Genomic DNA, 26,235 nt, shown 5'->3' on the forward strand with positions numbered 1-26,235 from the left:
GCACCAGGCAGGCCAGAGAGAACATATGGGCTATATTCTATCCAAAGGTGGCTAGTCTGAAACCTCTCAGCTGACATTACGTTCAGCTTCAAGGACACTAAAGTAACTACGCAAAGTCTATGCCTTTACACAAATCCATTTCTATACATTATTTAAAAAGAAAATTTTAAAGGGGAGGAAAATTTATGAAGATCCTTTTTTGTGCGTATCAAGGAGTCCATGATGTCAAAACGTCTTTTTATTGGTGATGCTGACCTTGATCACGTGGTTAAGAAGCTGCCTGGTGGGTTTCTCTCCGAAGAAGTCACCATCTTTCCCTTTCCAGTTAATAGATATCTTGAGGGAGATACTTGCAAACTACGAAAATCGTGTTTCTCCCCAAAGGTTTTCCCACTAATTTTAGCATCTGTTGATGGATCTGGTCCGCAACAAGTTTACTGTGGTGTGTGCATAATGCTAACTTTCTACTTCACTCTTCTCTTCCAGGCTTGTTCATTGAAATTCTACTATATGATAATCTTTAGGTCAATCCATGTTGCTGCAAATTATTTCACAGTTTTCTTATGGCTGAGTAATATTCCATTACAGACACACACACACCCTTCCACACAACTTCTTTATACCCATTCCTCTGTTGATGGATATTTAGGTTGCTTCCATGTCTTGGCTATTTTAAAGTGAAAGTGAAGTCACTCAGTCGTATCCAACTCTGCGACCCCATGGACTATAGCCTATCGCCTATCAGGCTCCTCCATCCATGGGTTTTTCCAGGCAAGAGTACTGGAATGGGTTGCCATTTCCTTGGCTATTTTAAACAGTACTGCTATTAACACTGGGGTGCATGCATCTTTTCAACTTAAGAGTTTTCATTAGGTTGAGTTCCAGTTCTGCCTCTGTCTGAGCATTAAAACCTGGGACACACCAATTAACCTCTCTGATTCTTATATTTCAAAAAACATAAAATGAGTATAACATTATATTGCCTGACTCGTGGACAGTGTACGTGTAAATAAATTCACTTACCAACTCAACCAATAGTTATCAAGTGCCTACAAAATCTAAAGAGACACTACCCCTGCCCTCAAGGAATTCACAATTACTATAATTCAACAAACCTCTTGAACTTTAATAGTAACTCAAAGAACTTAGCAACAATGGTAAAACCTTCATTAATCACAATTCTTATTTTTTAGTCAGAGGAAAATTGCTTTACAATGTTGTGTTGGTTTCTGCCCTACCAGAATTCTTACAGTGTGGAATGTTCTAATTGGCCTAGAATTTGCTAGAACTCTCGTTTCAAAGCTTTGTTCAACATTTCAAAAAATATATCAGTTAACTATGTTCTCATTTTTCAAACACATTTCTATTGCCAGAGTAACATGTCAATTTCTGTTATTTATGTCTACATTTCTAAATAAAACTTATATTTCTATTTTTGCTTTTTCTTTTTCTATTTTTAGAGATATTACCCTTTGAATTCTTATCAGTATTTTGCTTCAGGCAATTCAGCCACTGAGTGGAACATTCAGGATCTAAATTTGTCTCTTTCCAAACCTCTTAGCCACTAAACATATGACCTCCCAAAGTTACCTATTAAATTAGTACGATCCCATTTGTTACATTTAATGACTATAAAAGACATGGTCCCTACTGTCAAGGAAATGACAGTTCACTGGAAAGGCACACAAAGAGACAAGATACTTTGAATATAAGTCAAGGCTTTCATAACTGCTTAATAAAAAAGGCCAAAAAGTTGGTCAAAATTTGAGGGCTAGAGAGGAGAGATTAATGATCTCAGAAAAACTCTGAATGCAGACAGGACTTGAGCTAGGTCTTGGTTTGGGAGCACCATGCGTAATGCCACCCCCCCTGTCTGAAGGCTGGAGTTACGTGCTAAGTAAACACAGAACTCCGACAGCTGTTAGTTACTCTCTAGCTTACAGACAAAACGGACAATGGTGCACAGTGCTGAGACACAAGAGAACCTCAGGATACAAAAACTGTCCTCACCAGTGTGGCCAAATAACGAAGCACCTTGTTCTCGTTCATCAGCATTTTAATAACATCTTTTTGGGGAGCTTTTGGAATGAGAGCAAAGCAATTTTGAGCAGAGTCTTCAATTAGGCCAAAGCCATTATAGGGAGGCAACTCCTGAAGGAAAAAAAGGAAGCAAGAAATGAAGCAGATGCTGCTTGTTTTTAAAATTTCATTAAAGGTAACTGTAAGTTTCTTTTTAAAGTCTGGAAAATTTTTAAAAGTAATTTCTACATATTCAAATGCAATCAGAAAAAACAACATTATCACATATTCCATTCCTCTTTATAGATTTTACGCCCTTGATCACTGCTCACACAAGTGACTCATGATGCTACAAAGTAACCCTCCAGACTGGACTGAGACATCGCTGATGTCCACTGACCCCTTACCGCCACAGCAGAGCCTTGCCCTGCTCCCCAGCCCTGGTACTCGTGGACTTGCAGCCTGGTGAGGCCCAGGGGCCTGTGACTTCCTTGTTCTGGGGTGTAGGTCTCAGCCTGGCATATCTGGAAACCATTTTCTCAGTTCACCCACAGCGCGCACATCCGTGTGTTGGAGCTGGGGGTGAGGTGGAGGCATCAGGGTTTGGTTCGTGCTTCTTTTTTCTTATTTACCTCCATACTTCTGATATTTTTATTTCTTGATTTTTGCCTCATAAAAATGACAGTCATACTTTACTGAGAACTCAGACCCCCCACTGTCCACACAGGACTCCTCTTTCCTGGTTAAGAAGTAAATTCATGGAACTGAATTCCAGATGCAAAGATTAATCGGTGAGTGTGGAAGTAACAGGGTGAACTAATGTTTGTCATGAACTTAGGTTCCATAAAGGGCTGAAGGTACCACTACAGGATGCTGGGATTTGTCAAAAACTTAAGTATTAATAATTCAGGTTTCCTCCCTGTCATCAATGCCAGGCAGACTGCAGTTGAATCTTTTCCCCTGACTCCTTTTTGCGCTGCTTTCTCAGCAAATTTTTCGTACCATGCTTTCACCTGTAGATATCTTCTCCAAATTTTCAAACATATTGTATTCAGCAAGTTTAACAAATTAGTCTGTATGAGCCCTGATCCATCTATAATGGGGACTCCCTCAAAAACCATGGATTCTGTTATGTTCATTCAAGGTGAAGTGCTTAGAACACTGATCCTTCACCCACCTCTGGGTGTATGTGATTAATATGATCTGCGTGGCTGGAATGTGACTAAGTCAAGTGAAGTCGCTCAGTTGTGTCCGACTCTTTGCGACCCCATGGACTGTAGCCTGCCAGGCTCCTCCGTCCATGGGATTTTCCAGGCAAGAATACTGGAGTGGGTTGCCATTTCCTCCTCCAGGGGATCTTCCCAACCCAGGGATCAAACCCAGGTCTCCCGCATTGTAGGCAGATGCTTTTACCATCTGACACACACCAGGGAAGTGTGACTAGTGGATCCAGTAGATGGACAATGACTAATTTGTTCCAAATGCAAAACCAGTAGGCAGTGAATATGTAAGTTGCCATGGACAGAGCAACTTTGGTTCAAAGTCCCTCATGCTAAGCTGCCCATAACACTGCCCACATGCTAAGCTCTAACTTACCTGTAAGTAGCAGAAATTCAGTGGCACAATCTAATATCAATACATGGTGAGAGCAACCTGGTTGGGGGTGCAGGGGAGGTTAAGGGGTTTTGAAATAGGGAGGTAAGCTTCTGAGCACCTTCCTGCCAAATTCCTTTTGTGTTTTAACAGGCTTCCACCTATTTCCCTCAAATCAAATATCATTCCCCCTCTTGGGATGCAGGCCTTCTCTAAATATCAGCCCTTCTGCCTGGGGCCCTGGTACAATGCTTCTCATACTCCATCATATGCCAAGCTGCTGCATGGGTCCTGTTCCAAACTAGAGCTATTCCTCTGTGGACATCACCACTCCTAGATACCCCTGTTCCAATGACCTACCCTCCAGAGTTCCTGCCCAGGGTTTTTTTTATTTTTTTTAACATGTACACACACACACACACAAAGTCTGACAGCCCCTCATCCTTTAAACGCTGTGTTCAGAGGCCGGCTCCATGGCAGATGGGCCCTCCTGGCCCTGGCTTCTTCCTCCTCCCTACCAGCATGTCTCCAGATGGACCGAGTCTGAGATCTAGCTCATGTGGTCTCTGGATCCATGTGGACTTACTCCTGATCTGAGGGTCAGGATTCTCAAATCAAATATACGCACTTCATATCCAGCTCTGTCCCTGCCCATTGGCTTGACTCTGGCTTGGTGCCTCTAGAAGCTGCTAGCCTCCCATCCCTGTGTCCCCACTTCATTGTGTAGAGTTTAGACAGCCAAGGGGTAATGACTGAGGAGAGCTTAAAGGTACTTGCTTCTTGGAAGAAAGCAAGCCTACACTAAGTTGTGAGAGGTGAGAGAGCCATGTAAAGAAATGATGCGAAAGTGGTTCAAGCAGGAGCAGGAGCATTAGCAGAAGTCCAGGGGATAAAACAGGACCCAGAACCCTTGTAACTCAGCAGATATGCAAGCGGCTCGGGCCAAGAGATGTGGGTAAAGCAGGGGGCCAGGCTGGAGGAACTCAATCATTCCATCCTACCAATCACTGTCTTTTGAAAAGAAGCCGCTGACATAATTTTACACACATGCTGGCAAAATAAAGACGGGCCATGGATGCTCACACACTATTTTACACACGAACAACACACAAAGAGGCTGTGTCAATTGTTCTTCCCCCAGACAGGTGTAACAGCACCAGTGCCTTTGGTCTATGACACTGTGGGCCTTGACATGTGAGATGCTTCTGGAATTGGCTGTGTAATTCTAAAAACATGCAGTTGTCGCTTCAAACTCTAAAATACATGGCTGAGCCATTCTGAAGGCTCAAGTTTACTAGATTACTATTTTGGTGCATTAAAGACACCATGAACTTACTCTCAGATCACAGTGGACTTTGAGATGCACAGAACTGAATTCTGGAGTTCTGCCTGATTTTTATGGACAGCAATACTGCAATTAAAGAACACCATCTTCTAACATCTTCAATTAATCAGGTTTTTTTTGCTCCCAATCACTTTTTAAGTGAAAGGGTTTGATAAATAGGCAAATAAAAAAAAAACAAGAAAAAAATGTCTTAGGGGTCTGGAATTTTATTAAAGTAATACACAGCTTGGAATAGAAAGTGAAATTAAAACCACACAATATAAAAAGCAGGTCCCTGGTCATCTCCCACTTCCCTCTTTCCCTCCCCTCTGCCCACTGGAGAACTAACAACTGTAGATCATCTGGGGAAACATTCCTCCAGATCTTCTCCTCAGTGACGTAAGCAGATGTTGTATACAGTAATCTACAGAAATTAGTGCCACATCATGTATTCACACTCCCTTAAAAATGTTATGGACATTTTTTTCATGCTAACATGCATAGATTTCCTCTTTTTTTTTAACGAGACTTAGTCTTCTAATTATATGGATGGATATACTATAATTTATTTGGCCAACGTTCTAACACCTTATTATAAATAATGCTACAATACAGGTCCTTACACCTACCTTTTTATAATCCCCAAACCAGATTCTCTGGGTCAAGAGATATGTAATATTTTATTTTGGAAAAGTTAAAATGGCAACAAGCAGCCTTTTGGAGTTTTCCTCACTGGGTCACCTATTAGCAGTCCTGGAAAATGCTTATTTCATCACATCAGGGCAAACGCTGGATGCTGTCTTTTTAAATCAAAAATCCTAAACCTCAGTATTTTAATTTCTATTTTCTGATGATGAGTTGAGGGTCATTCCATGTGTTCATTAGCTATTTGTAGTTCTTCTTTTATGAACTGCTCTATTTCATATGTTTTGCCCATTTTTAAATTGGGTATTCATATAAGAGCCCTTTTTTCCCTTAAACTCATCTATCAGAAGATGAACTCTCTTACTACCCTCGGAGCCAGTGTCCTATTACCTGTTTCACAGGAGGTGGTTCCTTCTTGCTCATATCAATGCGTGGTAAATCGGATATTCCAAATTTTTCTTGGTAATACTGCCGAGTAAACGGATCACAATCATAAATGAAGAAAGTTCTCCCGAGTATAGTGAGCGGCTTCCCGACGATGAAGTCTTTGGCCGTGTACCATTCCAACACCTCCTTATCGGAGATCTCTAGCACACACTGAGGGAAGTTCTCTAACAAAAGACAGCAGGAAGAGGAGAGAAAAAGGAATGAGGATGGGAAGAAAGACGGACACACAACAGCCAGGCATTCCTGAGAACAGAGCGGGTGTGGGCTTCAGCTCTGACCGAGGGTCAGTGACTCCTCTACGCTCCCAGCAGAACACAGGGCTGTGTATTTCTATCTGTGAACAGGACCCATAAATAACGGCCCAGATGGTTTCTGTAAAGTCTCTCTCCCATATTAAGCTTCAGATATCCTTATTGGGTGTGTGTTAGTCGCTTAGTTGTGTCCGACTCTTTGCAACCCCATGGACTGCCAGGCTCTCCTGTCCACGGGTCACTAATCTCAGTAGAATTAAGGCTTAGAAGGAATCATCACAAGAGAAAAGAATAAACATCCTTGTATAAAGACAGAGTACTGGATCTATGGTGGGAGGATCCAAGTCATTTAGTTCAACTCAACCGCCCACCCATTTGGGGGCTTCCCTGATAGCTCAGTTGGTAAAGAGTCTGCCTGCAATACAGAAGAACCCAGTTTGATTCCTGGGTAGGGAAGATCTGCTAGAGAAGGGACAAGCTACCCACTCCAGTATTCTTGTGCTCCCCTTGTGGCCCAGCTGGTAAAGAATCCATGTGCAAAGCAGGAGACCTGGGTTTGACCCCTGGGTTGGGAAGATCGCCTAGAGAAGGGAATGGCTACCCCGCTCCGGTATTCTGGCCTGGAGAATTCCATGGACTGTATAGTTCATGGGGTCCCAAAGAACTGGACACGACTGAGCGATTTTCACTTTCACCCACTCATTTACCCACTCATCTAACAAATTATTAGTGACCACAATTAATAATATGGATAAAATTCCTGCCTTGATGGAGGCAACATTCTGTTTGGGGCGGCAGACTCTAAACACACAAAAAATGGTTTCATTACAATTGTGATCGCTGCTATGAGGGCAGTGTGATCTAGTCCTGTGGCAGAAGGCAGGGACAGTCAGTGTGGATGGTTCCAGTAATCTGTTCATCCATGGAAATCAACAGATTTCCAAACACAGAATCAACCTTCACTATGTCTGTGAGTCTGTTTCTATTACGTAAATAGGTTCACTTATGTCATGTTTTAGATTCCACATATAAGTGACATCATATGGTATTTGTCTTTCTCTTTCATTATCCATTCATACACATACAATGAATATACTCAGCCATAAAAAAGAATGAAATCTTGCCATTTTCCACAACATGGCTAGACCAACACTGTATGATTTCACTTACATGTGGGATCTAAAATATAGACATGGACATGGACAAACCGGCTGGTTCAAAACTGGGGAAAGAATACATCAAGGTTGTACAGTGTCACCCTGCTTATTTAACTTATATGCAGAGTACATCATGTGGAATGCCAGACTGGATGAATCACAAGCTGGAATCAAGGCTGCCAGAAGAAATAGCAACCACCTCAGATATGCAGATACTATCACTCTAATGGTCAAAAGTGAAGAGGAACTAAAGAACCTCCCTCTTGAGGAGGGTTAAAGAGGTGAAGGAAAAAGCTGGCTTAAAATTCTACACTCAAAAAACTAAATTCAACATTATTCCTTCAGCTTGTATAGTCAATGTTTATTTAGATTCACCTACATTTTACCATTTTCTTTCTTTACTGCTTCTTATATCTCAGATTTTTTTACTTCTAGAATCATTTTCTTTCTGTATATAAGATTTTTTCCGAGTAAGGATTAGGTCTTACTAACCTAACCCTGTAAAGGCTCTCCTGTAAAGGCTTCTTCCATCTTTCTAGCTCACACCGGTTGTTCTGAGCTCTGTCTACATGATACACGCGTCAGGAATCAGATCACCTGGGGCTCCTGTGTTACTGTTTAAGCACTCTGAGTGTGTATATGACTTGTCTCCCCAGCCCCTGAAGGTGACTGAAGGACAGGCATTCTAGGTCCGGCAGCATTTTTATCTTATCCTCCACAGCACTTAGCACATGACATGGTTCTCAGAGCAGATATTTAACTCTTGTTAAACTGAATTCAGTAAGAACTACCCACTGGATAAAGGCCTCTGGAAGTCGATCAGATGCTTTAATACCACTTCTGTTTCCAGTTAAAGAAATTATTTAGCTGATGGGAGCTTAGCTTTTTCTGTCCTGCTACCACAAGACTAACTGCAACTTTCATAAAAAGATATGTCTCCTATCTTTTCAAAGGACCATACATAGGTCACCTGGCTACCTCTCCATCTACCTCTGATGGAAATTTTGTTAAAATTTGGGAAGTTATGGGAGCGGATGATTACATGTTGAAAAGTTTAAACACAGGTCATATTGATAAGGCAGACAAACAAGGAACCTACGAGTGAGCTCAAGAGAGTTAGTGAGCCTTCTTCATGCCACCCTGAATACATTCCCATTCTTCCTCTCAATCATAACTCTAACACTTGTCAGCTCCAGATGGCGGGCATTTCAGCTCATTTAAGCACCTGGAAGGCCAAAATTAGTACACAGTCCAATGTCATGGAACTCTAGGAGGGTTCTATGGGAGCTAAGTAGAACAGAGCAGGCAGCAGCTGGACTAAGCTGAACAAGGGCACCAATCCAGTTATTGCTATTTGAGAATGGAAGCTCTTAAAGCCATTATTCTCACTTCTCAAAATAAGACGGTTTTAAAGTTAACTCTTAATTTAAAAAATGATGACAATTTTTATCCCCCTTCCCCCAATCTCATTCTCCTCTGCCTCACAGGCAACCATTCTAATGTGCTACTTTTTGGTTTTGTGTGTACTATTTACACTATTGTGTGTGTATTTTACTTTATGTAAATGGTACTGCATCATGCATCTCCTTTTTTCTACACAGCAGTATGCATTTAAGATGCACCTATTCGCTTTCTTGTACATTTTGTTTATTGTTTCTAACAACTACATACTTATCAAGGTGTACCTTCACCACATTTTGACTACTCACTCTCCAAGTGATGGAAATCTCTACCTCCTTGCCCCTAAGCAACTCTGCATTTTTAAAACACACTCTGCAGACCCAGCAACACACGTGGGTAGGCTGAATTTAGCCTTCAGACTGCCGATTTGTTTATAACCTCTGAGACAAACCTCTTGCTCAAGACCTGGAATTTCTTATCTCTGAGTTCCAAAAAACACAGAGTTAAAAAAAGAAAAAAACAATGAAAGTATTTATAGAGTTCTGTCAGCCATCCAAACATTGGTCAGTACATGTGACCAAGATGATACTCTTGTAAGAGAAAATTCTTAAACTCTTCAGTCAATAACTAAAGCAAGTCCACTTATTCCAGAGAAGTAGTGACAGACAGCATGTCTCAGCTGCATTCTGTTTGCATTCTTACTCCAATTCACAAGGTTATTTTATACCAGCAAAGAAAGACCAGGGGCTGATAAAATGGGGATCCACCTTTACGAATCACAGACGTGTCTTTACCACCTGAAGTTATTCCACACAGAAACTTCCTGATTGATTAGGAAGTGGTTGAGGTGAGAAGCAAAGTCCAAAGTGCACATAAGGAAATGGTAAGTTGTACCTCTGAATGAAAACAAGACTGTTTCAGGAAATCACTAAAAACCTGACATGAAATGGCTCAGAAGCCTTGCCCTTCCACACTTAAATAAATCTCCCACTGCTATTTTGGTTCTGGTCCCTTGATCTGGGTATCAATCATCTCTGCCAGACCATTTCAGAGACAAGCTTGGACTGAGGGGCCAGTAACGGAGGCCTCTACGGGAAAGCCTACAGAACACAGCAGGCACCTCCTGAGTGTAAAGGGGATGATCACATGACTATCTCCTCTGAGATCCAGGAAAGGTCCCAATGAATAGAGGATAAATTGAATCCCACATACTTGCATTCTCCACCAAAACCTTGGGCATGCGCTGGCGGTTCATCAGGAGGGGGAAGGGATCTCGCCCATCATTTCGTTCGTGGACCTCTCGAATTTCCACCGTGTCATCCATAAGATAGTAGTGAATGATGTAGGTCCGACACTCCCCGAACATGCTGTCTGTGTCATCCCAGATGGCATAGAATCGAAGAACCTTTGAAGAACCCAAAGCAGTGAGTTAAAGAAAAAAATTCCACAAGGGGAGAGTTTAACTTAGCTACTTTGGCATTTATGTATCAATGATGGAAAGATTAGCTAGAAAGACTATGAAGTAATCTCAGATGGTTATTAAAAAAAAAGTATTCACCAAAGATACAAAAACATCTGAAATTATAAACCAGATGTCAACAGCTGGAAAGTATTAAGTAATAGGCTTTTAAGCTTGTGCTGAGAAAGGATTCATTTGGATCCAAAATATTAGTCAGTGAAAGAGAAGCTGAATTAAAAGAGCAGTGGGCCCTTCATTCAGTGGTTTATATGTATTAATAAAGATACACGTGAATGGTTTGTATATAATTAGTATGGAAAGAATTTTCAATTATTAATCAGTATTTTAGTTCTTTCAACCTCAAAAACAGAACCTTTACAAAATAGTAACAGTCATATGACTGATTTAAAGAATGTTCTTAAAAGAACTTGGTAGTGCTAGGTAGAATTTTCTGTACTAAATGGAATTACATTTCTGAGAGAAACAGCAGCAGAGAAGCACTGAGGGTGATCTCGCTGTTTTCTCTTTCCCTTTAGTACAGAGAAGGGAAGACTCAAATCTGCTCTATACACCAGCTCACAACGGGGAAGACAGGCTGGAACAGAGTTGGAAAATACCCAGAACATTCTGTACTCAAACATCAATGTATTATAACATTTAACAAGGAAGCATCTGCAATGGGAATGCTTTGAAATTATTATTTTAACATTAGAAACCTACATATATGCAAACAGCTTTGAAACATTCCAATAATTCACTCAAGGTTTCCCAAAGGATTCTTGGAGATTAATCCATATTTGGGAAAAGAAGTGGGCGGCGGGAAATGTAAAGTTAGGGAGCAGATGGTGCTCAGGAATTACTTTAAGAGAGAAGTTTGGTGGAACTCACAAGACTCAACTCACAATCTTCTCTGAATCTCTGATATGAAATTTAGGGATTCCTGTACCTGTAACCCCAGAAAGATAGCACTGTACCTGACCAGTTAAAATATAGATGTACTGTTTCAAAATATACACCTACCAAGACAGCTTGCTAATAAGCAGTGCCATTTTTGGGAACAAACCTACTGGGTCACTCACCTACCTGTTTGTCAAAGGTGAGAAACTGCTTGAGTTGATCAAAGTCCGTTGGGGTCACATATTTACGGAGAGGCTGTTTCCGGAGTTCAGTGTAAGGATCGAGCGCCATCTTCTCTGGGGGATTTAGCTCAATTCCTTGACTTTCCAAAAATACCTATGTAATTCAAAATCAATAATGATTATCCTTCTTAAAGCTTCTCAAAGTAAGTGCTAAGTGATGCTGTAAAAATAAACACTAATATAATAAGAATTTCTAAGCCACTGCCCACATTAACCATTAGTTTAAAGCTTGAGCATGTCTTAGCAGTAACAAGCCTCCGAATGACGCATTTTTGTAATGTAGACAATAACTGATAATTACCTTAAGTAAAAATGGAAGATGTGGTGGCAAGGTAACTGGCTCCAAATATGAATTCAGATCAATTAGATTTAGGTGCCCAGGAACAGAGGGAAAACTAGGATTGCTTATATACACTTAATATAATGCGTATACATTGGGAACCTAATCATAGTCTGAACCGTATGTAATTCATGTCAGGTATAGGGGCAAGTGGGGTTCCCAGGTGGCACAGTGGTAAAGAATCCGCCTGCCAATAAAGAAGACCCAAGAAACACAGGTTCCATTCCTCCATCAGGAAGACCCCCTGGAGTAAGAAATGCAACCCACTCCAGTATTCTTGCATGGAAAGTTACACAGAAAGAGAAGCCTGGTAGGCTACAGTCCACGGGTCCCAAAGAGTCAGACGGGATTGAGTGCATCATAGCCCATGGCGGCAAGCTGCACAAGGGAAAAGTTAAGCTGAAATCACATTCCCAGCTTGCCATCTCAATTAAAACAAGTGTATGATCAAATACTCCCCACCGGAAAAAAGGTAAAGAAAGAAAACCCACTGGTTATTTAAGAACAAAAAATATTTCAGTCCAACAAGAAAGATGAATCAAGGGCTCAAATCTCACTAGAAAAAGTTAAAGAAAGCCATCTGAACTTGATGTGATCTTGAATTTTATTTTGCTGATTATGAGCAAATATGTATTATTTTAAGTCACTATATATTTAAAACAACTCAATTCTTCTTAAAAGCACAACTAACTTTTTTGTTGAGCACAAAACAAACAATTTCCTGGGATCTGTTTACATTCTGGAACTGGAAATTAATGTGGGTTTCTTTGGGGGATTGTGTGGTTTGCTTTTGGACAATTCCATACAAAATGTACAGAATTCAGGGACAGAATATATGGGCTCTATTATCAGTTCTGCAAACTAGCTTGTAATCTTAGTATGTAAAGTTTTGGCAGGAATGTAGAAGCTTCCTGAAGTTGACTATTCTTCCTGTCTCTTAGAAAAAAGCCTAAGCTCTTTGAAGTGGTTATTCTAAAGTGTCCCTGGGGTAGCAGAGAGAAGGGAGTGTCTGAGAGCAGGAGAGAGAAGTGGGGGAGGGAATTCCCCCAGACAGGAAACTAAGACACAGACTGGTGGGCCTGAGAAGAGCAAGACTCCCCACTTCTCTGCACAGATGCTCGAAGTCCAGGTGCAGCCCGCCGACACAGGTGTTCAGACTCTAGTCTCTTACTCGGCACCATGCTCTTGGAAGGTGCTCTTGGTCACCAGAGCACCTGTGGACCCTGGGTGACCCCGTTAGGTCTGGGAACACTGCTGCTTCCTTGCTATTCCTAGGGCCCGGAATCTCACATTCAGCTCACTCTGTCTATGGGACCATTTATGCAGAGCCCTGAGGGAGTGAGAATGGATGGTGACGATGATATGTGTAAACAGAGATGGTGCCTTGTCCAAATCACACTGTAAAGACAGCTTCCTTTCTTATTCACTCATAGGTCCAGCCACAGCGAAAACCATCAAATTAGGTAAGATGTGGACAAACTTTAAACTATTATAGGAGCCAACTTCTAACAGATCGGTTATTGAAAACATAATCTAATCATCAGCGCCTGAAACACTCAGCTTTTGTCTATCAGTCATTAGATCTTCATCATCCACAAATTTCTGTATTTGCAAATTTGTCTACCTGCTAAACCTTATCAACTTAATCAACCCCTGTGGAACTTCTGTGGTCCTTTCTAGCCGAGCATGGAGCAGTGGAAATTCTGAGTCGTCTGGTGCACACTCTCAGCTGAGGTTGAACACTGGGAAGTTCTGCCTTGCTTCAGGTTTCACAGTGAACGGACGTCCTTTTCCGTCTGTTTGAAGCCAGCCACTTTTTCTCACTTATTTGCTTTCTGTAGGCGATTCTGCAGTTTGAAGTGGCCCCCCACCTTAGTGCTACGGTGCTGTCTCATGTTCTCAGAACAAGAGGATTACTAAGTAGTCAGTACATCTAGAAATGGTTAAAGTGCTGAATTTCATGCTACCTACATTTTACCACAAAAAATAAAAGGCAGCTGTGATGTACCTTAAGGAAAAATTACAAGTGTCAGTTAAGCTTCATTCAGGCATGACTTACACTGCTGTTGGCCAGGACCTCAAAGTTAATGAATCAATAATATGTAAACAGAAACAACACACAGAACAAGACCGTGTATAGACCACAGGCTTGGAGGAACCCAGCTCAGCATTTCTCTTAGGCAATGGCTCAGTATTTGTTAATTCAGTGTCTGTGAAGACTGTACTGCACATAACTACCATTAATAAAGAGAAGTGACTGTAACTGGCTTAGATCAACAGCTCAGGGATCAACTTGCAAATGTTCAAACTGTAAAGATGTGACTGTAAAAGCAACTGTGATGCCTCAGATTCACATAACACTTCATAATTTTTAACCGGTGGCACAACCCTGGAATTGCTTATGATAAAAAGGACTTCAAAAACCTAAAAAGAGATATCAAGGCCCATTTGAGGGGGACAGTCTCTCAAAGATGGTCTGGTACCTCCACCTTCTCTACGGTTTTCTTGGTTGCTCTGGGGGCAGCACGGATGCCATGGCTCTCCCCCTCACTGCCCTGAGATCCTGCCCCTGAGACATCTCATCAGTGAGGCCTTCCCTGGCCAGACTTCACATACCGCACCCCCTCCAACTCCAACCCCTTCCCCCTCTTTAGTTTCTTCCACAGCTCCTTGCAGCATCTGACATACATTTGTTTGCTTATTATTTGTCTCCTCCAACCAGAATGTAGTAACTTCCATAAGGGCAAATCTTTATACCTGGCACCTAGAACAGTGCCTGGCATTCAACAGGTACTAAGTATTTGCTAAATAAATTACTAATTAAAAAAATAATAAATGAGTGAACTCATAGGGGCTTGGTGCATGGTAAAAGCAAATTTGCAATTATTTACTAATATCTACATTTTGTGCTAAAGAAAGTGCTCTCTTTCGCTCTTTTTTTCCTCTCTCTACAATTAAAGCAAAAATCCATTACATATGAAATAGAGAAATGAGGATTTTCCTCAATATGTGTTTTTCTTTAAAAATTGTTTTATTCCAGGAATTTTTTAGATAGCAAGTTTCCCTAGTGTACAGCAAGTATGAGTTCCAGAAAAAATACAAATTGCACAAAAAACTTTTAGCTCATATCTGCTAGTAGAGATAGTGCTATTTTTGTAAATCCAGACTTAAGCTAAATTGCCCACTGTCTCTTTCATATTTCTATCCCTTCAAGGGTCCCAGCTCTACTACTCTCTATCTGAACTGGCATGTGAGCTGATTTCTAACCAAATGATTCAGCCACAATCAGAGTTTAACTTTATTGCTCAAATATCCATTTAGGATATGTACCAATGTCGTCATGAAAAAAATGATGTCAGCATGCAGTGATGGTATATATGTGCATGTGTACTAAGTCGCTTCAGTCATGTCTGACTCTGTGCGACTCTATAGACTGTAGCCCTCCAGGTTCCTCTATCCATGGGATTCTCCAAGCAAGAACTCTGGAGTAGGTTGTCATGCCCTCCTCCAGGGCATCTTTCCAACCCAGGGATCGAACCTGCATCTCTTCAGTGCAGTTCAGTCCAGTCACTCAGTCGTGTCTGACTCTTTGCAACCCATGAACTACAGCACGCCAGGTCATCACCAACTCCCAGAGTCCACCCAAACCCATGTCCATTGAGTCGGTGATGCCATCCAACCATCTCATCCTCTATCATCCCCTTCTCCTCCTGCCCTCAATCTTTCCCAACATCAGGGTCTTTTCAAACGAGTCAGCTCTTCGCATCAGGTGGCCAAAGTAGTGGAGTTTCAGCTTCAAAATCAGTCCTTCCAATGAACACCCAGGACTGATCTCCTTTAGGATGGACTGGTTGGATCTCCTTGCAGTCCAAGGGACTCTCAAGAGTCTTCTCCAACACCACAGTTTAAAAGCATCAATTCTTCAGCTCTCAGCTTTCTTTATAGTCCAACTCTCTCATCCATACATGACCACTGGAAAAACCATAGCCTTGACTAGACGGACCTTTGTTGACAAAGTAATGTCTCTGCTTTTTAATATGCTGTCTAGGTTGGTCGTAACTTTCCTTCCAAGGAGTAAGCGTCTTTTAATTTCATGGCTGCAATCACCATCTGCAGTGATTCTGGAGCCAGAAAAATTAAGTCAGCCACTGTCTCCCCATCTATTTGCCATGAAGTGATAGGTCCAGATGCCATGATCTTAGTTTTCTCAATGTTGAGCTTTAAACCAACTTTTTCACTCTCCTCTTTCACTTTCATCAAGAGGCTCTTTAGTTCTTCACTTTCTACCATAAGGGTGGTGTCATCTGCATATCTGAACTGGCAGGCAGGCTCTTTACCACTAGCACCACCTGGGAAGTCCATGATGCCACATATGACATACACAAATGCCAAGTTAACCTACATATTAACCCACTCAGGACAGAGGATCAATGCCCTCCTCTTATCCTAACAAGTGACATGTATTCTCTCATAGATTAGAACAATGCCTCAGACACCAAAACTTCCAAAAACACATACTATACCTGTGTGAACTTGTCACAGTCAACAATGCGGAAAGTTTTGCCATAAATTGTGATGTTTATTCCTCTGTTTAGGTCTTTCCAATGGTAATGGTCTCCCCGGTCATTCTTGGCAAGGCGCTGGCGTTTGATTAACTTTCCTTGAGGGATCCCAGAGTTTTCCACAATAGGCTCTACGACAGACATGCTATCATCTTCCAGATAGTAGTAAATGTGCACTTGGCGGACCCTGTAATGTTCCTCAGTTGACATAGGAACATCTTCTTGGAAATAGGCATCAAATTTAAGCACCTGTAATACAGAAGGGTGGAAGAAATGGTGTGTTAGTGTCTCATCAAAAAATACCAAGTCCCTTCTCATGCCAAGAACCACTTAGAGAGGTTCAAATACTCATCATTCCCACCTTGTAATTCAAAGGCTGCCAAGCTATGATCACGGGACAAATCTACCCCTGCTGTCTGTTTCTATAGAACCTGCAACTAAGAACAGTTTTTAATACATTTAAATGGTCAAAAAATCAAAAGGAGAACAAAATTTCAAAACACATGGGAGCCATACAATATAACATATAATTGCTAATGGCTGCCTTCCCATGGTAAGGGCAGAGTTGAGTAGTTGGACTGCTGCTGTGAACTGAATTATGTCCTCACCTTCACAATAAGTAGTGTTGGAAACTTAACCTTCAACATGACTATATTTGGAGATAAGGTGTTAAAGAGCTAAGTAAGATTACGTGAGTCCTGAGGGTGGAGCCCCAATCTAACAGAACTGGTGGCCTTCTAAGAGGAGGAAGAGGGCTCCCTCCCTCCCTCCCAGCACACATGCACTGAGGAAAGGCCATATGAGGACACAGCAAGAAGGCAGCTGTCTGAAAGGCAGGAAGAAAGCCTTCACCAGAAACCAAATCAACAGCAATCTTGGACGTGAAGCCTCCAGAACTGTGGGAAAATCAATTTCTATTGTTTAAGCCACCTGTCTGTCTGTATTTTATTATGGCAGCTCAAGTAGACTAAGTCAGTTGCAAAGCCCCAAATACTATTTGGCCCTTTACAGAAAAAGCTTGCTGACCTCTGAACTAAATACTCAAAATAGGGTTAGACGGTTTACTAATGTGTTCCTTAAAGACTTAACTCTACTAGCCTTATTTCAATGTCAAATATTCCATTTCGAATTTGTGAAAAGGATTAGAAATCTGGACAAGACGATGACTTTTGGCTTCAAAATGAAAACAAAATCTCAAGTCCATTTCTTTAGAAGTGGGGTGCCTTATAAACATATATTAATGACATATTCATTCTTAGAGACTTTATATGAATGAATCTCAAATCAACCCTCCACCACCACATCTTTGGGTGGCTTGTAAATACCCATTTTGTGCTCAGAAACAACCATTCCAGATGGAGCAAATCCCAGGTCTTCTGGAAGCAGCAGCATCAGTGTAAAGTTAAAATGGCACAAACTGGGATTTTTAAGGTTCTATTATTCTATTTTTAACATTTCTTTTCAAGGTAAGAACATATTAGAATGATGTTTCAGGGAAGCAAGTGTGTTAACCCAAACCCATTTCTATTAAAACAAGGGGAACAAACCAAGGAGACTCTTTAGTGAAGACACAATTATGGCTCAATGGAGAAGATGAAATAATGTATAACATCTACTGTGGAAGAATAAGATAAAAACCAAAAACGAATGGGCAACTGCATAGCAGAAATATGAATGTAATGGAGTCAGGGCCTTAAAACTCATCATCAAAATATGAAATGGATGAATGCAGCAGAATGTTTAAAGCAGAAAAACCATACAGTAAAAGCCAAATAAGAAGATCCTTTTAAAGTAACATTTTACAGCAACTGCAAAGAATGAAATGAAGACATGATCAGTTATTCATGTACATAATAGTATTTGAACCACAGACTTACACAGATTTATCTGAGAAGATAACTTTGGTAGTGCAGATGGGGGGCTCGAATTTAGGCTTACTGAATTTAAGTGACAGCACAGTTAATACTGAAGGAGGCAACTTGAGATGTAGAGCTGGGTTTGGGGAAAGAAGTCAGCATTAGAAAAAAATCAAAATGACTCAAATATTTTGACCCGAGCAACTGAAAAAAATGGAACTACAATCACATTGATATGGGGAAGACTGTAGTGGAGCATATTTGGGGGATGAGGAAACAAAATTAGGGGTTTGTTTTGAACATGTTTACTTTTGAGATATCCATTAAACATTCAAGAGGAGATGTCAAATGGGTAATTCATCTAGAATTCAGGACACAGTTCATCATGTAAAGGACACTTCAAGACAAGAGTCTGGAGTCAAGGAGTGAGCAAAGACAAAGGAGAAGAACAAACATTGAACCCTGGAGCATACCCAGCTTCCTAAGCCATCTGTTTTCTAAGGTGGAGGGGATGCAGATACCTTTGGCAACAGAAAGTTGGCCTCAGAATGGGAAGCAGGAAAAAGATACATACACACACACCACATTTTAAAGGCTCAAATAATCAGGATTTTGTGTATTCTGTTTCCAAAATGTTAATGAGTTATTTAAATCAAATCTTATAGAATTATGTCATTGATCAGTACAAATAAATCCTAATCTATCTTTGTGCATTTACAGTCGCGGATTGGGACCATTGTAGGCTAGAGTAGCTGGGCAGTGGTTACATTTTCCTAGAGAAGTGATGTACTCAGAGCTGTGCTTTGAGGAATAAACCAAGCAGAAAGAAGGTAGGTTTTTTTTTTTTTTTTTAGGTAGAGAAGCAGTCCCCTGAGTGTTCGAAGTGGCAGTAGGATGAAGGATGAAAAAGAAAGAACACCACAGAGTGGGAAGTCAGCCTGGGGAATGATGAGAACGGTACAGGAGCAAAGGGGGAAGACACAGGCACTCCCTGGAGATGTCCTGGTCTTTATCATCTACGTAAGAGATTGTTATATCCAGTTATATTCTAATCATGTGGAACGGCATGAAGAATGTCCAACACATGGACACATATCTTGGCTATGAAGTGGATTTCTGAGTAGTCTCAAAAAATTTAAACTCTGATTTAATTCACAGAACCCATAATTTCCTTACTGCAAAAAAAAAAAAAATCTTAGGTTCAAAACCATGCATTTAACTACTCTACTTCATAATCTACAGTAAGAATTATTTCTCAAGAAATCATGATGATTCCAGTAAAATGAGTAGAAAAAATGTAAATATTCTTTTCACAACAATTATCTTTAAAGAAATGAATTGTAGTATTTAAAAAGTATAAACTAAGTAATGACAACTAGCATAAAATTACATAGAAAAACAAAAAATAAGAAGCTTATTTCCTATTAGGCACAATTTTCTCTCTTTGAATTTCATTAATACTTTTTCACTTTCTAGTTTACAATAGTTATTTGCTATTGTTTTCAGTAAAAATTGAACATAACCTCTTATATCTTGATAAACTGTTAAAACCTGCCTGCAAATGCCAGAGACATAAGAGATGTGGGTTTGATCCCTAGGTCAGGAAGATGCCCTGGAGGAGGGCATGGCAGGCTACTCCAGTAGTGTTGCCTGGAGAATCCCATGGACAGAGGAGCCTGGTGGGCCCCAGTCCCTAGGGTCACAGAGTCGGACACAGCTGAAGTGACTTAACACAGCACAAACTGTTAAAAATGCCTGTCTCACTCCTCTCTTGTATTTTCAGCCCTCTCCCTTTTCTATTGGCTTTGCAGTGCCTATCACAGCTGTAAATAAACAGGAGACACAAGAACATAGTTAAGACATACAAAATCATATCATTGATAATGGATGTTTAGGTTCAGCCTATGAAAGGAAAGCCTCTGAATTTGATACTCACTGTATCAAATGAGTTAGCTGAGATGGGGAAGGGGAGAGGATATAGATTATGGCTGATATAGTTAAAAAAAAAAACAACTTCTTCTAACTAAGTGATTACCAGTGCAAATGGCAAATTTCCACAAGATTATTTTGTACCTTTCTGCCTCTAGCTTCAGTAAGTACTCTGTAAGACCAAGAAAGCAGACAAGTAACACAGGCCAGGAGTAAATAAAGACAGCTAACTACTGATTAATAGTTGTCACATCCAGTTATATACAGACATCACTGGGAAATTAGAATCAATGAAGGGTTGGGGTGACACCCAAGTTTCTTTTTTTTTTTTTTAATTTTTTTATTAGTTGGAGGCTAATTACTTCACAACATTTCAGTGGGTTTTGTCATACATTGATATGAATCAGCCATAGATTTACACTTATTCCCCATCCGATCCCCCCTCCCACCTCCCTCTCCACCCGATCGATTCCTCTGGGTCTTCCCAGTGCACCAGGCCCGAGCACTTGTCTCATGCATCCCACCTGGGCTGGTGATCTGTTTCACCATAAATAGTATACATGCTGTTCTTTTGAAATATCCCACCCTCACATTCTCCCACAGAGTTCAAAAAGTCTGTTCTGTATTTCTGTGTCTCTTTTTCTGTTTTGCATATAGGGTTATCGTTATCACCTTTCTAAATTCCATATATATGTGTTAGTATGCTGTAATGTTCTTTATCTTTTTGGCTTACTTCACTCTGTATACTGGGCTCCTCAGTTTCATCCATTTCTCCATTAGAACTGGATATTCAAATGAATCATTCTCTGAACGGCTCTGAGTAATATTTCCATGGTTGTATATGTGCCACAGCTTCTTTATCCATTCATTGCTGATGGGCATCTAGGTTGCTTCCATGTCCTGGCTATTATAAACAGTGCTGCGATGAACATTGGGGTGCACGTGTCTCTTTCAGATCTGGTTTCCTCGGTGTGTATGCCCAGAAGTGGGATTGCTGGGTCATATGGCAGTTCTATTTCCAGTTTTTAAGGAATCTCCACACTGTTCTCCATAGCGGCTGTACTAGTTTGCATTCCCACCAACAGTGTAAGAGGGTTCCCTTTTCTCCACACCCTCTCCAGCATTTATTGCTTGTAGACTTTTGGATAGCAGCCATCCTGACTGGCGTGTAATGGTACCTCATTGTGGTTTTGATTTGCATTTCTCTGATAATGAGTGATGTTGAGCATCTTTTCATGTGTTTGTTAGCCATCTGTATGTCTTCTTTGAGAAATGTCTGTTTAGTTCTTTGGCCCATTTTTTGATTGGGTCATTTATTTTTCTGGAATTGAGCTGCACGAGTTGCTTGTATATTTTTGAGATTAATCCTTTGTCTGTTTCTTCATTTGCTATTATTTTCTCCCAATCTGAGGGCTGTCTTTTCACCTTACTTATAGTTTCCTTTGTAGTGCAAAAGCTTTAAGTTTCATTAGGTCCCATTTGTTTAGTTTTGCTTTTATTTCCAATATTCTGGGAGGTGGGTCATAGAGGATCTTGCTGTGATTTATGTCGGAGAGTGTTTTGCCTATGTTCTCCTCTAAGAGTTTTATAGTTTCTGGTCTTACATTTAGATCTTTAATCCATTTTGAGTTTATTTTTGTGTATGGTGTTAGAAAGTGTTCTAGTTTCATTCTTTTACAAGTGGTTGACCAGTTTTCCCAGCACCACTTGTTAAAGAGGTTGTCTTTTTTCCATTGTATATCCTTGCCTCCTTTGTCGAAGATAAGGTGTCCATAGGTTCGTGGATTTATCTCTGGGCTTTCTATTCTGTTCCATTGGTTAATTTTCGTCTTTGTGGCCCAATAGTACCACACTTAGTTCTTTGATAGACTGTGGCTTGTATAGAGTCTTGAAGTCAGGCAGGTTGATTCCTCCAGTTCCATTCTTCTTTCTCAAGATTACTTTGGCTATTCGAGGTTTTTTGTATTTCCATACAAATTGTGAAATTATTTGTTCTAGTTCTGTGAAAAATACCGTTGGTAGCTTGATAGGGATTGCATTGAATCTATAGATTGCTTTGGGTAGAATAGCCATTTTGACAATATTGATTCTTCCAATCCATGAACACGGTATGTTTCTCCATCTGTTTGTGTCCTCTTTGATTTCTTTCATCAGTGTTTTATAGTTTTCTATGTATAGGTCTTTTGTTTCTTTAGGTAGATATACTCCTAAGTATTTTATTCTTTTTGTTGCAATGGTGAATGGTATTGTTTCCTTAATTTCTCTTTCTGTTTTTTCATTGTTAGTGTATAGGAATGCAAGGGATTTCTGTGTGTTAATTTTATATCCTGCAACTTTACTATATTCATTGATTAGCTCTAGTAATTTTCTGGTAGAGTCTTTAGGGTTTTCTATGTAGAGGATCATGTCATCTGCAAACAGTGAGAGTTTCACTTCTTCTTTTCCTATCTGGATTCCTTTTACTTCTTTTTCTGCTCTGATTGCTGTGGCCAAAACTTCCAACACTATGTTGAATAGTAGTGGTGAGAGTGGGCACCCTTGTCTTGTTCCTGATTTCAGGGGAAATGCTTTCAATTTTTCACCATTGAGGGTGATGCTTGCTGTGGGTTTGCATATATAGCTTTTATTATGTTGAGGGTATGTTCCTTCTATTCCTGCTTTTTGGAGAGTTTTAATCATAAATGAGTGTGTGAATTTTGTCAAAGGCTTTCTCTGCATCTATTGAGATAATCATATGGTTTTTATCTTTCAATTTGTTAATGTGGTGTATTACATTGATTGATTTGCGGATGATTTGAAGAATCCTTGCATTCCTGGGATAAAGCCCACTTGGTCATGGTGTATGATTTTTTTAATATGTTGTTGGATTCTGTTTGCTAGAATTTTGTTAAGGATTTTTGCATCTATGTTCATCAGTGATATTGGCCTGTAGTTTTCTTTTTTTGTGGCATCTTTGTCTGGTTTTGGAATTAGGGTGATGGTGGCCTCATAGAATGAGTTTGGAAGTTTACCTTCTTCTGCAATTTTCTGGAAGAGTTTGAGTAAGATAGGTGTTAGCTCTTCTCTAAATTTTTGGTAGAATTCAGCTGTGAAGCCATCTGGTCCTGGGCTTTTGTTTGCTGGAAGATTTTTCTGCATTACAGTTTCGATTTCCTTGCTTGTGATGGTCTGTTAAGATCTTCTATTTCTTCCTGGTTCAGTTTTGGAAAGTTATACTTTTCTAAGAATTTGTCCATTTCATCCAAGTTGTCCATTTTATTGGCATAGAGCTGCTGGTAGTAGTCTCTTATGATCCTTTGTATTTCAGTGTTGTCTGTTGTGATCTCTCAATTTTCATTTCTAATTTTTTTAAATTTGATTCTTCTCTCTTTGTTTCTTAATGAGTCTTTCTAATGGTTTGTCAATTTTGTTTCTATTTTTTTTCAAAAACCAGCTTTTAGCTTTGTTGATTTTTGCTATGGTCTCTTTTATTTTCTTTGCATTTATTCTGCCCTGAGTTTTAGATTTCTTTTCCTTCTGCTAACCCTGGGGATTCTTCATTTCTTCGCTTCTCTAATTTGCTTTAGGTGTAGAGTTAGGTTATTTATTTGTTTTTTTCTTGTTTATTGATGTGATCCTGTATTGCTATGAACCTTTCCCTTAGCACTGCTTTTACAGTGTCTCATAGGTTTTGGGTTGTTGTGTTTTCATTTTCATTCATTTCTATACATATTTTGATTTCTTTTTTGATTTCTTCTATGATTTGTTGGTTATTCAGAAGCGTGTTATTTAGCCTCCATATGTTTGAATTTTTAACAATTTTTTCCCTGTAATTGAGATCTAATCTTACTGCACTGTGGTCAGAAAAGATGACTGGAATGATTTCAATTTTTTGAATTTTCCAAGACCAGATTTATGGCCCAGGATGTGATCTATTCTGGAGAAGGTTCCGTGTGCACTTGAGAAAAAGGTGAAGTTGATTATTTTGGGGTGAAATGTCCTATAGATATCAATTAGGTCTAGCTGGTCCATTGTGTCATTTAAGGTTTGTGTTTCCTTGTTAATTTTCTGTTTAGTTGGTCTATCCATAGTTGTGAGTGGGGTATTAAAGTCTCCCACTATTATTGTGTTACTATTAATTTCCTCTTTCATACTCGTTAGTGTTGCCGTACATATTGCGGTGCTCCTGTGTTGGGTGCATATATATTTATAATTGTTATATCTTCTTCTTGGATTGATCCTTTGATCATTATGTAGTGTCCTTCTTTGTCTCTTTTCACATCCTTTATTTTAAAGTCTATTTTATCTGATATGAGTATTGCGACTCCTGCTTTCTTTTGGTCTCCATTTGCATGAAATATTTTTTCCAGCCCTTCACTTTTAGTCTGTATGTGTCTCTTGTTTTGAGGTGGTTCTCTTGTAGACAGCATATATAGGGGTCTTGTTTTTGTATCCATTCAGCCAATCTTTGTCTTTTCATTGGGGCATTCAACTTATTTACATTTAGGTAATTATTGATAGGTGTGGTCCCGTTGCCATTTACTTTGTTGTTTTGGGTTCACGTTTATACAACCTTTCTGCATTTCCTGTCTAGAGAAGATCCTTTAGCATTTGTTGAAGAGCTGGTTTGGTGGTGCTGAATTCTCTCAGCTTTTGCTTATCTGTAAAGCTTTTGAATTCTCCTTCATATCTGAGTGAGATCCTTGCTGGATACAGTAATCTAGGTTGTAGGTTATTCTCTTTCATTACTTTCAGTACGTCCTGCCATTCCCTTCTGGCCTGGAGGGTTTCTATTGATAGATCAGCTGTTATCTTTATGGGAATCCCTTTGTGTGTTATTTGTTGTTTTTCCCTTGCTGCTTTTAATATTTGTTCTTTGTGTTTGATCTTTGTTAGTTTGATTAATATGTGTCTTGGGGTGTTTCGCCTTGGGTTTATCCTGTTTGGAACTCTCTGGGTTTCTTGTACTTGGGTGGCTATTCCTTCCCATTTTTAGGGAGTTTTCAGCATTAATCTCCTCGAGTATGTTCTCTCATGGCTTCTTTTTGGTCTTCTTCTTCTGGAAACTCCTATGAATTCGAATGTTGGGGCGTTTCACATTGTCCCAGAGGTCCCTGAGGTTGTCCTCATTTCTTTGATCCTTTTTTCTTTTTTCCTCTCTGCTCATTTATTTCCACCATTTTATCTTCTACTCAAACTTATCTATCTTCCTGCCTCCGTTATTCTACTCTTGGTTCCCTCCAAAGTGTGTTTGATCTCGTTCATGTGCAGTTATTCATTTTTAATCTGATCTTTTTATTTCTTCTAGGTCCTTTATTAAACATTCTTGTATCTTTTCAATCTTTGTTTCCACGGCTATTATCTGTAACTCCATTTTGTTTTCAAGATTTTGGATCATTTTTATTATCAATTATTCTAAATTATTTTTCAGGTAGATTCCCTATCTCCTCCTCTTTTGTTTGACTTGGTGGGCATTTTTCATGTTCCTTTACCTGTTGGGTATTTCTTTGCCTTTTCATCTTGTTTAGATTGCTGTGTCTGGAGTGGGCTTTCTGTATTCTGGAGGTCTGTGCTTCCTTTTTATTGTGGAAGATTTACCCAGTGGGTGGGGTTAGACAATTGGCTTATCAAGGTTTCCTGGTTAGGGAAGCTTGCGTCAGTGTTCTGGTGCGTGGAACTTGATTTCTTCTCTTTGGAGGGCAATGGAGTGCCCAGTAATGAGTTTTGAGATGGGTCTATGTGTTAGGTGTGACCTTGGGCAGCCTGTATGTTGACGTTCAGGGCTATGTTCCTGCGTTGCTGGAGAATTTGCGTGGTATATCTTGCTCTATAACTTATTGGCTCTCGGGTGGTGGTTGGTTTCAGTGTAGGTATGGAGGCTTTTGGACAGTCACTTATTATTTAAAGTTCCATGTAGTCAGGAGTTTTCTGGTGTTCTCAGGTTTTGGGCTTAAGTCTCCTGCCTCTGGATTTCAGTTTTATTCTTCCTGTAGTCTCAGGACTTCTCCAGCTATACAGAACTGATAAGAAAACTTCTAGGTTAATGGCGAAAAGATTCTCCCCCGTTAGGCCTACCCAGAGAGGTTCACAGAGTTACATGAAGAAGAGGAGAGGGAGGAGGGAGATAGAGATGA

At 40.0% G+C, this 26,235-nt stretch overlaps 1 protein-coding gene across 1 annotated transcript in view; it reads right to left on the reverse strand.

Moving 5' to 3' along the window:
• EFHC1 (EF-hand domain containing 1) overlaps window positions 1–26,235 on the reverse strand; it is a 43,816-nt gene that overhangs the window by 13,052 nt on the left and 4,529 nt on the right. Inside the window, exons 3-7 of the mRNA XM_043450627.1 lie at window positions 16,299–16,586; window positions 11,380–11,529; window positions 10,050–10,242; window positions 5,972–6,192; window positions 2,011–2,151 (exon numbers count right to left, since the gene is read on the reverse strand). Of these exons, the coding sequence (XP_043306562.1) occupies window positions 2,011–2,151; window positions 5,972–6,192; window positions 10,050–10,242; window positions 11,380–11,529; window positions 16,299–16,586 (993 nt within the window). The remainder of the gene's footprint in view (window positions 1–2,010; window positions 2,152–5,971; window positions 6,193–10,049; window positions 10,243–11,379; window positions 11,530–16,298; window positions 16,587–26,235) is intronic.

Source organism: Cervus canadensis, chromosome 28, assembly GCF_019320065.1.
Source record: "Cervus canadensis isolate Bull #8, Minnesota chromosome 28, ASM1932006v1, whole genome shotgun sequence".
NCBI lineage: Eukaryota > Metazoa > Chordata > Mammalia > Artiodactyla > Cervidae > Cervus > Cervus canadensis.